This window comes from Lithobates pipiens, unplaced genomic scaffold, assembly GCF_037356315.1.
Source record: "Lithobates pipiens isolate NorthernLeopardFrog02 unplaced genomic scaffold, aLitPip1_a1.2 Scaffold_22, whole genome shotgun sequence".
Classification (NCBI taxonomy): Eukaryota; Metazoa; Chordata; class Amphibia; order Anura; family Ranidae; genus Lithobates; species Lithobates pipiens.
In genome coordinates this window covers 43972138-43985478 of record NW_027507784.1, presented here as the reverse complement: position 1 = coordinate 43985478, position 13341 = coordinate 43972138, and the positions used below count along the sequence as shown (strand labels likewise).

At 44.9% G+C, this 13341-nt stretch overlaps 1 protein-coding gene across 1 annotated transcript in view; it reads left to right on the top strand.

Annotated features, from left to right (window-relative positions):
* The window catches only part of LOC143925670 (uncharacterized), a 49071-nt gene that overhangs the window by 18653 nt on the left and 17077 nt on the right, over window positions 1-13341 (top strand). The window contains exons 3-5 of the mRNA XM_077450133.1: window positions 177-470; window positions 8593-8940; window positions 12463-12819. Of these exons, the coding sequence (XP_077306259.1) occupies window positions 177-470; window positions 8593-8940; window positions 12463-12819 (999 nt within the window). The remainder of the gene's footprint in view (window positions 1-176; window positions 471-8592; window positions 8941-12462; window positions 12820-13341) is intronic.

The following is a 13341-nucleotide window of genomic DNA, read 5'->3' as shown; positions in this document are numbered from 1 at the left end:
AGGTCTTGTTTATTTGGTCCACGCAGTACTGAAGCTTGATGGCCCTACATCTATACACAAAGTATAGTGGCATTTGTCCTTCAAGTGTCATGTTTTGGGAAGACATTTAGAAGAGTGGTAATGAGCACCTTGTATCGCACTGTTATTGTGATCATTTCTTGTTCTTTTTCTTCCAGCAAAGCCCACAGTGTCCGGTCCCATAAAACTGTCTTTGACTGACTCTGAAGAGGTTTTGTGCTCCCTGGATATAGAAAAATTTTACCCTGGTAATATCCAGATAAAATGGAATGACAAGGAAACTTCAGATCGTGGCAAAATATCTCAAAACGATGACAGGACACACACAATTAACAGTGAATATAAACTTCCTGGGAGCTTCTTCAGTCATACAGGCTCTGTGGTGAGGGTGTCCTGGAAACACGACTCCATGGAGGACTGGGAGAGCAGAGAGATGTCTGTGCTGGATAAAGGTACCAAGAATGATCAGATCCAGAATTTACTAAATAGAAATGAACTGGGATTGTCTTGGCTAATAATTATACAATCACAATCACGCGAACAGCTCTAAAATTGTTGAAACCATTGACCTTGCTATGGCAAAATCATTTGGGCTAGCTGACATATCAGTTAGTACACCTCAAACCATAAGTAAGCAGAAACTGCAATTGCAATCAATGGGACAGTTGTATTCAAAGTGCATCCAATTTTAAGCAGTAGAGGGGTCAAAGGGGTCCTTTGTAGCCACAAAACATTGTACAGTTAAACCTTGGATTACAAGCCATTTTATTTATTTTTTTAATCCTGGCTCGGTTTGCAAGCATTGTCTCGCAAGACGAGTTGCATTCAAGTCACTGGGGTGTGCAGTACTGCATGTGGCCAGAGGTGCTGGGGGCACCGGTGACACTCAGAGACACTTATAAACAATCAGAGACACTCGGTTCCTGAGTATCTCTGAGTGTCTCCAGTGCCCCTGCACCTCTGGCCACATGCGGTACTGCATACACTGGCACCCCTGCACTTCTAACCACATACAGTACTGCATACACTGGCACCCCTGCACTTCTAACCACATACAGTACTGCATACACTGGCGCCCCTGCACCTCTAACCACATACAGTACTGCATACACTGGCTCCCCCAAACCTCTGGCCACATACACTACTGCATACAGTGGCACCCTCGCACCTCTGGCCATATACAGTATTGCATACACCAGCAGTCAATGTGGAACAAATTATCTGAGTTTCCATTGATTCCTATGGGGAAACTCGCTTTGATATACGAGTGCTTTGGATTACAAGCATTCTTCTGGAATGGATTATGGTCCTAATTACTGCTGTGATGTGATCATCATAAACATTTGGACATTTTCTTGAAAATCCATTGTGTGCTGGCTGTAACTGCTTCTCCTAGGACACCTAATCATAGCACAGAACTCACAATTTAAAAATCTTTTTAACTTTCTTGACCTAATCCTAAATCTACTTATCTAGGTGGATGCTGCATTTGTTCCCTGCCAGCTCTAAGGCTGAGAACTGAGCAATCAAACACTGTTGATCACTTGATTCTCAGAGCTCTGTGAGCAGAGAGTTGGTGCCTGCCAGTCAATGCTCTTTGCTCTGCCCCCCCACTCACTGGATTACTGGGCTGTGGAGAGGGTGGGAGTGGCCAGCTCAGGCTTCCAGTGGCTCTCTGAGAGTCTGTGCTGGGTGTGATCCTTCCCGAGCCTGGACTGGCTCTGTGACAGCTGACAGTGGGCTTTCAGCCTGCTGTCTGCTGAAAACAGGTCACATGAGTGCAAATGAGCTTTGGCTGCATTTCTCCTTTAAGATTAGTCCACCTTACCAAATCAGAACATGACCCGTATTCATGTGTGCTAGTACATTTAAGCACCCTCTGTTTTTACAAAGCCTGCATAGCCTAGCTTTCGTACCATGTAGGTGGAACCTAAGTGCTATACTCAACTTTATTCCACAGTAATACAAGTTCCATTTACAATTTCACTGGAGGGGTGATGGTAACCTTAAAGCGGTAGTAAACCACTTTTTTTTTCATACCCTGTAAGACAATTGCATAATTTGCTAGTATGCATCGCATACTAGCACATTATGAAATTCTTACCTTAGAACAAAGCCTTCCAGTGGTGTGCTGTCACTGCTGAAGGCGCTTACATCTTCACCCGGTATCATGTACCTGATAGCAGAGCCTGATATAATGAGGAAGGCCTCTCTTACACCTCTGACTCGGGGCTCCTGATAGTGTAGACGGGGGTGCAGGAGTGCAGAGTGGCACAAGTGCCTGTAAGTCTTGCTACCAGCAGGGCAGGTGTCCTCACTGGGCAGGAGAAGTCATCAGATGGCTTCAGCAAGCAGGCAGGCAGCTGGTGCTGGTGACAGCAGACAGAGTAGCAAGGTCAGGTAGGCCAGGACAGATGGGATGGATCAGGTACAGGGCACAGACGGGAGCGAGGTCTGGGAACAAGCTGGGTCTGGAATGGATCAGTGGAACAGGAGCCAAAGGAGCAGACATATGCCCACAACCACCAGCGTGCACGAGAATGCGTAATTGTTTGTGTGCACACAAGTTCGCACATGCGCATATGTATTAGCCAGTGCCCAATTCTTGCAAGCATGAAAGTTAATATGTTTTATCCCGTGCACAGAAGTTCATCCAGAGAATCTTGTGTGCTGGCATACGCATCCTGACACCTGGTCTTCCTTCTGGGTTTGTGTCCTCTGACCACCTCAATGGCTGCACCGCAAAGACGGCACATGTGCGTGAGAGTCATGAACCATGGCACAGGGCCCTGAAGCGACAGCACAGGTTTGCCGTCCCTTCAGACCACATGCACCTGTGAATATCTTCTTAACAGTGCAAGTTTAGGAGATATTCACAGTACCTACAGGTAAACCTTATTATAGGCTTACCTGTAGGTACAAGTTTAAAAAATGGGTTTAATTTCACTTTAACTGATGCTTTATTCCAGCAGGTCACAGCGGTGTATGACGGCCAGAGGCTAACTGTCTGGGAATGGTAAAGTGTAAACACCCAGAAAACGAAGTCTACAAATCCCTACTCATCTGGAACTGCTCTCTACCACTATGCCTACGCTTTCCCTACCCAAGCTGAGCACAAAGCCACCTTCAGCTTGGAAGAGATCTCACAACCTGTATTTGCCTACAACCACATAGTATGTTCAAGAACCATTGATTAGCTGAATTGATTGGGGAGTGGTTTCTTCCACACTGACCTTCTGCTTAAAGCCTAAGTTTAGACAGGGAAAAAAAAAATTGCACAAAGGATATGACTAGCTATCAATTTGAAGTGCCTCTTGTGCTAATGGCTCATGCATTAGTGGAGATCTTTCCTCGTTCAACCCCCCCCCACCCCCACAGTCATAATTTTATATTGCAGCAGGAGTTAATAGAGCTAATGTACCTGTTACAGTTGCTTATCAGGAGTGCCTAACAATGCATGACCTTCTGCCCCCTCCTCTATTCTGAGAAGCAGTTCTTTACCTTCTACGAATTCAACACAGGCTATGAATGGAGGAAGTGGACCTTTTATTCATCTGCTTGATCTCCATTCATAGGTCGTTTTTAATTGATGTAAACTATAGTGCAGCTTTTATGAATGGAGGAGTTAGGTGGAAAGGTTGGACATAGTTGGCACTCTTGATGAGTGTGTCTTACGGGCCCATTTGCTATATTAACTGTAGCACCCTCTAGTGTTCTACTAGTGTTAGTGTAAGCAAATTTAAGTTTATGACTCATGGTAAGTACCCCTGGTTCTTGGGGGGACTTTGCCTCCAGACTGGGCTTGGGCTTGTTTCGGAAGATCCTGTCATCATAAGGGTTTGAGAAGGAATCTTGACTAAGGAGCAGCAGGGAGCAAAGAGGAGAGAGTGAGTACATCAGCACACTCAGGGATTCACAAGGGGAGAGACCGGCACATGTAGCAAGCTCTCTGAAAGACAGAGTTGTTTAACCCTTTCTATCCCTTCCCTGGGAGATCTTCAGAGTAGCCAGGAGGGCTGGTAGTTCTTAGACATGTGCAGAGTAAAATATTTCGTTTCGGAATTTCGTTTTCGTCTGAAAACTTAATTTATTTAGTTACTCCCGAAATTCGTTTTTATTTATTTCGTTTTTCGTTCAAAAATTGCATTCGTCCGAAAATCCACATGAATCACGGTCGAATCTGTCTTTGAAGGCTTATGGTGTCTGTCGAATGTATAAAGAAAATTCGACGGAGCTAATATATAGCATACTTTAGAACCCTATTAAAGTCTATGGGACTCCAACGTTCAAAATCTAAAGTGCTTATTTTAAAGGCTAATTTGCAAGTTACTGTCCTAAAAAGTGTTTGGGGACCCGGGTCCTACCCCAGGGGACATGGATCAATGCAAAAAAAAGTTTTAAAAACGGCCGTTTTTTCGGGAGCAGTGATTTTAATAATGATTAAAGTGAAACAATAAAAGTGTAATATTCCTTTAAATTTCGTAGGGGGGGGGGTTGTCTATAGTATGCCTGTGAAGGGGTGCATGTTTCCCGTGCTTAGAACTGTCCCTGCAAAGTGTCATTTATGCAGGAAAAAAAGTCCTTTAAAATCACTCGCAGCTATTATGAATTGTCGGCTCCCGTAATACAGAGAACACTCATTGAAAGTCATTGATAAAAAAATAAATAAATAAATTTAAAAAAAAAGCGTGGGGGTCCCCCAAATTCAATTACCAGGCCCTTCAGGTCTGGTATGGATATTAAGGGGAACCCTGCCTCAAATTTAAGAAAAAATTTGACGTGGGGTTCCCCCTAAATATCCATAACCAGACCCTTCAGGTCTGGTATGGATATTAAGGGGAACCCCGCGTCAAATTAAAAAAAAAATTGACGTGGGGTTCCCCCTAAAAATCCATACCAGACCCTTTATCCGAGCACGCAACCTGGCAGGCCGCAGGAAAAGAGGGGGGGACGAGAGAGCGGCCCCCCCTCCCTCCTGAACCGTACCAGGCCACATGCCCTCAACATTGGGAGGATGCTTTGGGGGTCTGTGACCCCTCAAAGCACCTTGTCCCCATGTTGATGAAGACAAGGGCCTCATCCCCACAACCCTGGCCGGTGGTTGTGGAGGTCTGCGGGCGGGGGGCTTATCAGAATCTGGAAGCCCCCTTTAACAAGGGGACCCCCAGATCCCGTCCCCCCCCCCTGTTTGAAATGGTAAGGGGGTACAAAAGTACCCCTACCATTTCACAAAGAAAGTGTAAAAAATGGTTAAATAAAACAAACACACTTTTGAAAAATTCCTTTATTAAAAATAAAAAATAAAAAAAAGATTCCAGCGGCGGTAATCCACTCTTGCTATCCAGCGATGGACGATCATCTCTCCAGCGATGTCTCATCTCATCCAGCGCAACGATCCATCCTTGTTCTGTCTCCGTGGAGGAGACACTGCAAGGATTCCGGCGGCTGACGTTTCTTATATACGGAGGGCGGGGCCACCCGTCACCTGACCCCGCCCCCCTCTGACGCAAGGGGAAACCCGGGGTTCCCCGTGACGTATAGGTGACCCCGCCCCCCTCTGATGTAACGGAAACCTGCCTGTGTTACATCAGAGGGGTGCGGGGTCACCCATACGTCACAGGGAACCCCGGGTTTCCCCTTGCGTCAGAGGGGGGCGGGGTCAGGTGACGGGTGGCCCCGCCCTCCGTATATAAGAAACGTCAGCCGCCGGAATGCCTGCAGTGTCTCCTACACGGAGACAGAAGGATGGATTCGCTGCGCTGGATGAGATGAGCCATCGCTGGAGAGATGACCGTCCGTCGCTGGATAGCAAGAGTGGATTACCGCCGCTGGAATCTTTTTTTTATTTTTTTATTTTTAATAAAGGAATTTTTCAAAAGTGTGTTTGTTTTATTTAACCATTTTTTACACTTTCTTTGTGAAATGGTAGGGGTACTTTTGTACCCCCTTACCATTTCAAACAGGGGGGGGCCGGGATCTGGGGGTCCCCTTGTTAAAGGGGGCTTCCAGATTCTGATAAGCCCCCCGCCCGCAGACCTCCACAACCACCGGCCAGGGTTGTGGGGATGAGGCCCTTGTCTTCATCAACATGGGGACAAGGTGCTTTGAGGGGTCACAGACCCCCAAAGCATCCTCCCAATGTTGAGGGCATGTGGCCTGGTACGGTTCAGGAGGGAGGGGGGGCCGCTCTCTCGTCCCCCCCTCTTTTCCTGCGGCCTGCCAGGTTGCGTGCTCGGATAAAGGGTCTGGTATGGATTTTTAGGGGGAACCCCACGTCAATTTTTTTTTTAATTTGACGCGGGGTTCCCCTTAATATCCATACCAGACCTGAAGGGTCTGGTTATGGATATTTAGGGGGAACCCCACGTCAAATTTTTTCTTAAATTTGAGGCAGGGTTCCCCTTAATATCCATACCAGACCTGAAGGGCCTGGTAATTGAATTTGGGGGACCCCCACGCTTTTTTATTTATTTATTTATTTATTTTTTTATCAATGACTTTCAATGAGTGTTCTCTGTATTACGGAGCCGACAATTCATAATAGCTGCGAGTGATTTTAAAGGACTTTTTTTCCTGCATAAATGACACTTTGTGCAGGGACAATTCTAAGCACGGGAAACATGCGCCCCTTCACAGGCATACTACAACCCCCCACTACGAAATTTAAAGGAATATTACACTTTTATTGTTTCACTTTAATCATTATTAAAATCACTGCTCCCGAAAAAACGGCAGTTTTTAAAACTTTTTTTTGCATTGATCCATGTCCCCTGGGGCAGGACCCGGGTCCTCAAACACTTTTTAGGACAGTATCTTGCAGAATCTTTTCTCTCTGTCAAATCTTTTTTCTCTGTCGAATATTTTCTCTATATAATCTTGGACTAATAGAGGTAAGGTTAGGCACATTCGAACACAGGTTCTATAGACACAGATTGTTGTCAGAGTCATGTCGAATCTCCTATTCTATATCGAACTGTTGTAACAATGAAAACGAAAATAAAGCATTTATTTATGTCGGATCTTTCGTTTTTCGGATTTTGTGCTTTCGTTATCGTTTGTCAAAACGAAAACGAAAATAGCTGAAATTCGGACGAAAATGCATTCGGACGAAAACGAATGCACATGTCTAGTAGTTCTTGCAGACAGTGGAGCTGGGAGCAGATCACAAAGGAGATGAGATACTCCTGCATGCAGTTTACAGCATTTTGTGCTATTTTTCTAATGGGGCCCTTACATTGGATGTAAATCTGAGTCATGAAATTTGAGCTGGGCACATATATCTATAGTGTTTTCTTATCTCTCTTCAAAGCACTGAGTCCTGTGGCTTTCTCCTGCTCCGATCTTCTGTTATCAGCCTGATAACTTCTGACAAGTTAGAGAACTGAGATAAAACCAGGCTGAATTTTGTGTGGGGGGAGATTGCTATAAATAGATTAGCAGAGAGCTTGCTGTATCACAGGATAGCTCTACAAGTCTCTGCCTGTCTCTACCTTTATGGAGGGGGGTGTGTGCCTTTCCTCCAATCAGCTGTTTTGGCTGTACAGGAAGAGATAATCTCTATGCCCTTGTACACACGGTCGGATAATCTGTCGGATTGCGTCTTATCGGACCGTGTCGTCGGATAATCCGACTGTATGTGGTATGCATCGGACTGATTCCGTCTGAATCTCCGTCCAACCCAATTTTCCAACATGTTGGAAATATTTCCCAACCAACTGGACGGACCTAATCCGATCATGTGTAGAGCATTTTCATCGGACCAAGTGCCACGCATGCTCAGATCAAATTCCTACATCAAAGCTATTGGCTACTAGCCTGAACGTAGTCCCATCGTAACGAAATTACATCATCACGTTCTCAATGATCGGATTTTTCGCCAACTTGGCCCGACCGTGTGTATGCAACAGTTTCGGACAAGATCCGACGGACAAAATCCGACAGGCAAAATCCGACGGATTTGGTTGTGGAAATCTCCGACCGTGTGTACAGGGGCTATCACCATCTGAACTTTAAAAGACATATATAGAAAGTCTAAGACAGCAGCTATACATATAAAACTTATGTAGGGAGATTTGTTTAATTTGTAGGGAGCAGGTCAGGTAGCTGAGACTCTGCGAGCGCTGCTCGCACACAGTATAACAGAGGAGGAGGGGGAGAATTCCCTTGCAGCTGCTGACAGGCTCTGTGTCCCTCATAACCTGTCAGTGTGTATACAGTATGTATTCTGATCACCATGAGTAGACCCCATTAATGGATCCTGCTACCTGATAGGCAGAGAGCATCCAAATTTACCTGACAGCCTTCCTGGTAAGCAGAAAGACCCCAAAACTATACTCTCTTCTATCACCTACCTAGGAGGGTGCTACACTTGTAATGCTGATCACATGCCTAAAAGCCAGGACATATGATCACATGATCGCAAATAAAACATATATGTAAACAAAATGAGAGAAGGTTCTGATATCATTACAACTGTAATATTACTTTGCACCGATCAATTTTACCTGCTGGCTCTACAATTCGTTTGTCTGGTAACAAGATTGATAATCTTTTTTTTTCTCCTGTTGCACACAGAGTTTCCCTGGAAGCCAGAGGTATGGGATATTCCAGTTCCCAATCTTTTCTATGGAAATACAGCAACGCTGAAGTGTGAGGTGTCCAATGTATTTCCTAAAGTCCTGAGTGTGAAATGGCTGAAGAAGGAGAAGGACAGTGAACAAAAATTCCCTCTGTTCCAGAATGATGGGTACAATATCTCAGAACTCACACCACAGAAGCAGAAGGATAACACATTCACATACAAAGCATGTATAAAATTTAAGCCATCCATCGCAGATAAGGGAGAAGAGTTTATCTGCAGGGTGGACCATCCATCTTTGAAGGAATCAGTGGAGAAGAGCACAGGACCTCTTACTATAGAAGGTGCCTCAAAACAGTCAGAAATGTGTAACTGTTCTTTATATGAAAGTGGTCCATGGGTAGCTAAGGGCTTATGTTGCAGGGCGTTGTTGGCATTAGACCTGCTTCTCTCCCCGAACAAGTCAGGCCGGGTTCACACTGGTATGACACGACTGTTGTACGACTGTCAATCTGACTTTGCCCTGCGACATCGGCCCTACATCCATCCAACTTGAATGAACAGGATACGATTTTGCTCCGACTTTAAGATAAGTCTGACTTGTCCTTTGACCAATCAAAACAATCCCAGTGTGACATAAATTCCTTTTCCTGCTGCTGTAATCACCAAGTCAGATGTTACAAGTGGGATTGTTAGGACGAGGATCCGACTTTGATCCGACTTCAATGATATTAAATGGGCTGAAAATGGACCAAAGTTGGACCAGAGTCCTGCAGGGATTGAAGTAATTGGTGCAAATAAATATTATTCGAGGGTGGTTACGGATTATCTTTATTTATTGCACCCATGTATTAACTTGTCTATTCCTATAGTTAGCTAGTCTATTAAAACTCTGATCACATGTTACTGTTGATATCACTATAATTTAAGGTTAGCTATGAAACCAAGCACACTGCTTAATAAAACAATGTCTTATTTATTTCCCAAGAAAATAGGAAACGCTAAAATGAAAATACTAAAGAAAGAAATTACAAGCATATACCAACAGAACATAACATACATGAATATCATAGATATTTATCACAATGCTTTCCTTGAGGTTTTGTATTGTCGACTAGGCTCAGATGGCAAAAAGAGAGATAGCCATGAGGCTCAGAACCATAAGGCAAGAGCCATCAGCGAAAAAAAGGATGAATTTCCTCATGTGTGCCCTTTTTATACATTCATTCAGACCCATTCCTAACCAGCCCCACTAGCCTCCTGTCCAATGAGATATTGCCAAGAGGTAGTCCTTTTAATATATTATATTACTGTCCTTCCTGTTGTATTGGGGGCAGCATTGTCCATGTATCATCTCTTGGTGCCTGTTGATCCTTTGATCTTTGTCACCCACCGTCATCAATTATCCTGGCAGCCATGGCTCTCTTTGAAGATTGCTTGCAGTGTATTATAACATACGATCCGGAGCCAAGCGCTGTTACAGCCTTGCTAGCTTTCAGATGCAGATTCTGATATGCTACAAAGTTCTGATGTGTAATTGGTCACATTCCAACTTGAGGCCATCTGCCTGTTTCAACCAGGGAATGAAATACCAGAAATATGATAGTAAACCATGTTGCCTTCCAACAGGAACCTTTTTCAAAGTCAGACCGACTTGTGTCAGACCAATTAAGATGGCTCTCATAGGGAACAATTGATTTGTAAAACCGGCGCTAGGGCAGATATTGGCTATAGGCTATGAATGTCCTTATTCTAGTCAAGTCGTATGTCATCACATTTGAATCCATCTGACTATGGTATGCTTGTGTGTGGCCAAGTCCGTTCGTTCGAAAAGTCCGTCGGAACTCCGCCGAAAGTCCATCGGACCTAGTCCATTGAAAAGTCCGGTTGTATGTATGTGGCATAAGCCTACTCTTGCCTTGTGAGCAACTCCTCAGGAAGAAAGGCACTTTCTTCCTGAGGAGAGTGTTTTTTTTCCGTAAGCAGCCAGGGCCAGTTCGACCACTAGGCTAACTAGGCAGCCGCCTATGGCTCTCGGCCGCTGGTGATCCTACTCCCTCTCTCTGCAGCCAGCAGCTAACTCTCAATAGACAGCGGAACACTCCCGAGTCCCTCTGTACATAGTGTCACTATGTCAGAGGTGCAGCAGAGGCTGAGAACTGTGTCCCGACTGTATGGAGGAAACATCACCTTAGCTGTTGCATGCCTCTGATCATCAGTGATCTGTCCATCTCTCACCGCACGTGGTCATGTCAACACCAATCTCTGAGTGAGCATTGTTGTCCTATCGCCAGTTTTGCCTCTCTTCCCGGTGCCCACACACCAAGCGATTCCTAATCCTGCCCCCCCCCCCCCACATTGTTAAGGCCCCTTTTCCCTTCTGGTCCATCCTGAACAATGGCAGCATCAGAGGAGTCACTAGTGGTGCTACAGGCTTGGTGACGGGTGGAGCCTGCCTGGATTATTTGTTCCTCACATGCACTGGCAGGGTCACATTGTTGGATGCAGAGCCCCAGACCCTCACCTGGTGAGTAAAACACTGTCACTGAGATTGCATGCACTATCGCATGTAAATGTATATACAGATATAGTATATAAAGACTAATTTGCCAATCACACTCGTGTGTGTACCGAGGGGTTCACCCCCCCCCCCCCCTGTGAGGCGGCATTTATGGACACTGGTGAGGCTGCGTTTATGGGCACTGCTGAGGCTGCGTTTATGGGCACTGGTGAGGCCAGGGGGAGGAGCCGGGGGGAATGAGTTTTCTCCTAGGGTGTCAAAAATCCTTGCACCAGCTCTGTATGCAGCTGCTTTATTGAAAATAAAAAAAAGTCATCAAGTTGATCGTACTATGAAGTGTGACTGTCATTTACTTCTATTCTTATGTTGGAGTAGAGACGAACTGCATACCCATATGGTCCATGATCGTTTAGAGGTTCAGAGCAGAGTTGTGGATTTGGGTATGACAATCCACGTTGTATCTAGACAATATTTGCTTATCTCAGAGTTCAGCTTGAAGTGTTCCAGAAATGAAGATGTGCTTTTGGCTGCTACTTATAGAGGGGGCTTTTTTCAACCTACAATACATTTGTTTCATGGCCCATTGTGCAAGACAGTTCTGAATTTTCATCCCTCTAGCATTATTCCTTCCTTTTTACCAGTACTTTTTTCTTGTTATGTTATATGTCTATGGTATGTAATGTTAAACTCAAATTTTATTTATAAAGTGTTTATGTGTTTTGTTGGACACAAAGCCCGTAAGAACGATCAAGTGGTGGAACAGCCGCTATGATCATTCCTATGGTGTAGGGAATTGCAAGCTGAAAAAAATGATATCTGAATGATGTCTGTAGCTGCACCCATCATTCAGATATACCCACACAAAGTCAAGGACGTTACATATGACATATGGCGGGCAGGAAGTGGTTAAATTGTGGGTGTGGTCAAATCTCACTAACAGTGGGAGGATCTTCAAGGGACATTAAATACCAGGAGTGCAAAACCAAGTGCGGAGTTCAGCCTTCTGCTACAGCTGCCTACCACTGCATCCACGTCTCACTTTCACCCCTGTACAGCTCTGACCTCTGCATGCGTCCCATCTTCCCTCCACCTTCTTAAAAGCTCCACCATCTTCCACATGCCTTACATTTGTAGCTTTTTTAAGTTGAAGCACCCAGCTAGCTCTAGTACCTCTCTTCACACAATACCTGTCTCTGCTCCTCTCACTTACATGGAGATCATTCGTATAATGAGATACAAAGTAGATTTTCTAATAAAATGTATGGCCTTATTGAAGATGTTTATAGTCTATGTGATGTGTCCTGCAGATGAGTGGCATTGAGTTTTGGTATTTGTCTTCTTTTAGTAGATCAGCTGAGATTCATTGTTGGGAAGATTCAGGGACCTCCTCGGTGGATTCATGGGGAGAAAGTTGCTCTGAATATTTCACTGTCTTATTGCTCTGAGGACACTCGGGTGATGTGGACGGTGGAAAAGACAGATGGAAAAGTAGAGGAAATATCCAACAATGGAGGGGATCCCCTGACTGGTTATACAATATCTAAGGAGTCAGAAGAGTCTGATAAAGAAGGACTGTTCAATATAACATCATCCCTGACATTTGTATCATCCGTGTCCAGACACCTTCAAGTCACTTTTGCCTGCAAAATCACCTCCGATGGACAAACCAAGACCATGAAATTCCAGCCTGAGTCTATATATGGTGAGATAATTCCTCATTTTAACTTACCTGAAAAGTGAATGAGTTGAGCTGATTGTTAGAGTACAACAGATTGCGTGTGTTTTATGACAGTCTAAAGATAGAATTTTACAGCTAAGAAAATGTTATTGCATAAAGTTACATTAATCAATGCAGAGGTGTAACTAGAACCTTCAGGGCACCGGTGCAAGAAACCATGAAGGCCTCCCCCATCCTGGGTCCTTCCCGTTGAGCCCAGAGCCCTTCCCATTGATCCCAGGACCCTTTACTCCTGTTGCTGTGCCCTTTATCACATTCTCACAATGGATCCTTTTCACATGTTCTGCAGTGGGCCCCCTCATTGCCATCTTGACCCCCTCAGTGGCGGAACACCAGGGCCCAGTCAACCCTGGTAGTTCCTCCAGTGATGTCAGTAGGACTGTGAATAGTGTCAGTCAGTTGGGCAGTGGACGGTGTCAGCAATGCAGCGGATGTGCTCAGTAGGGCCCCTTCCCCCCGCTCTCCATCCTGAAATCATAGCCCACA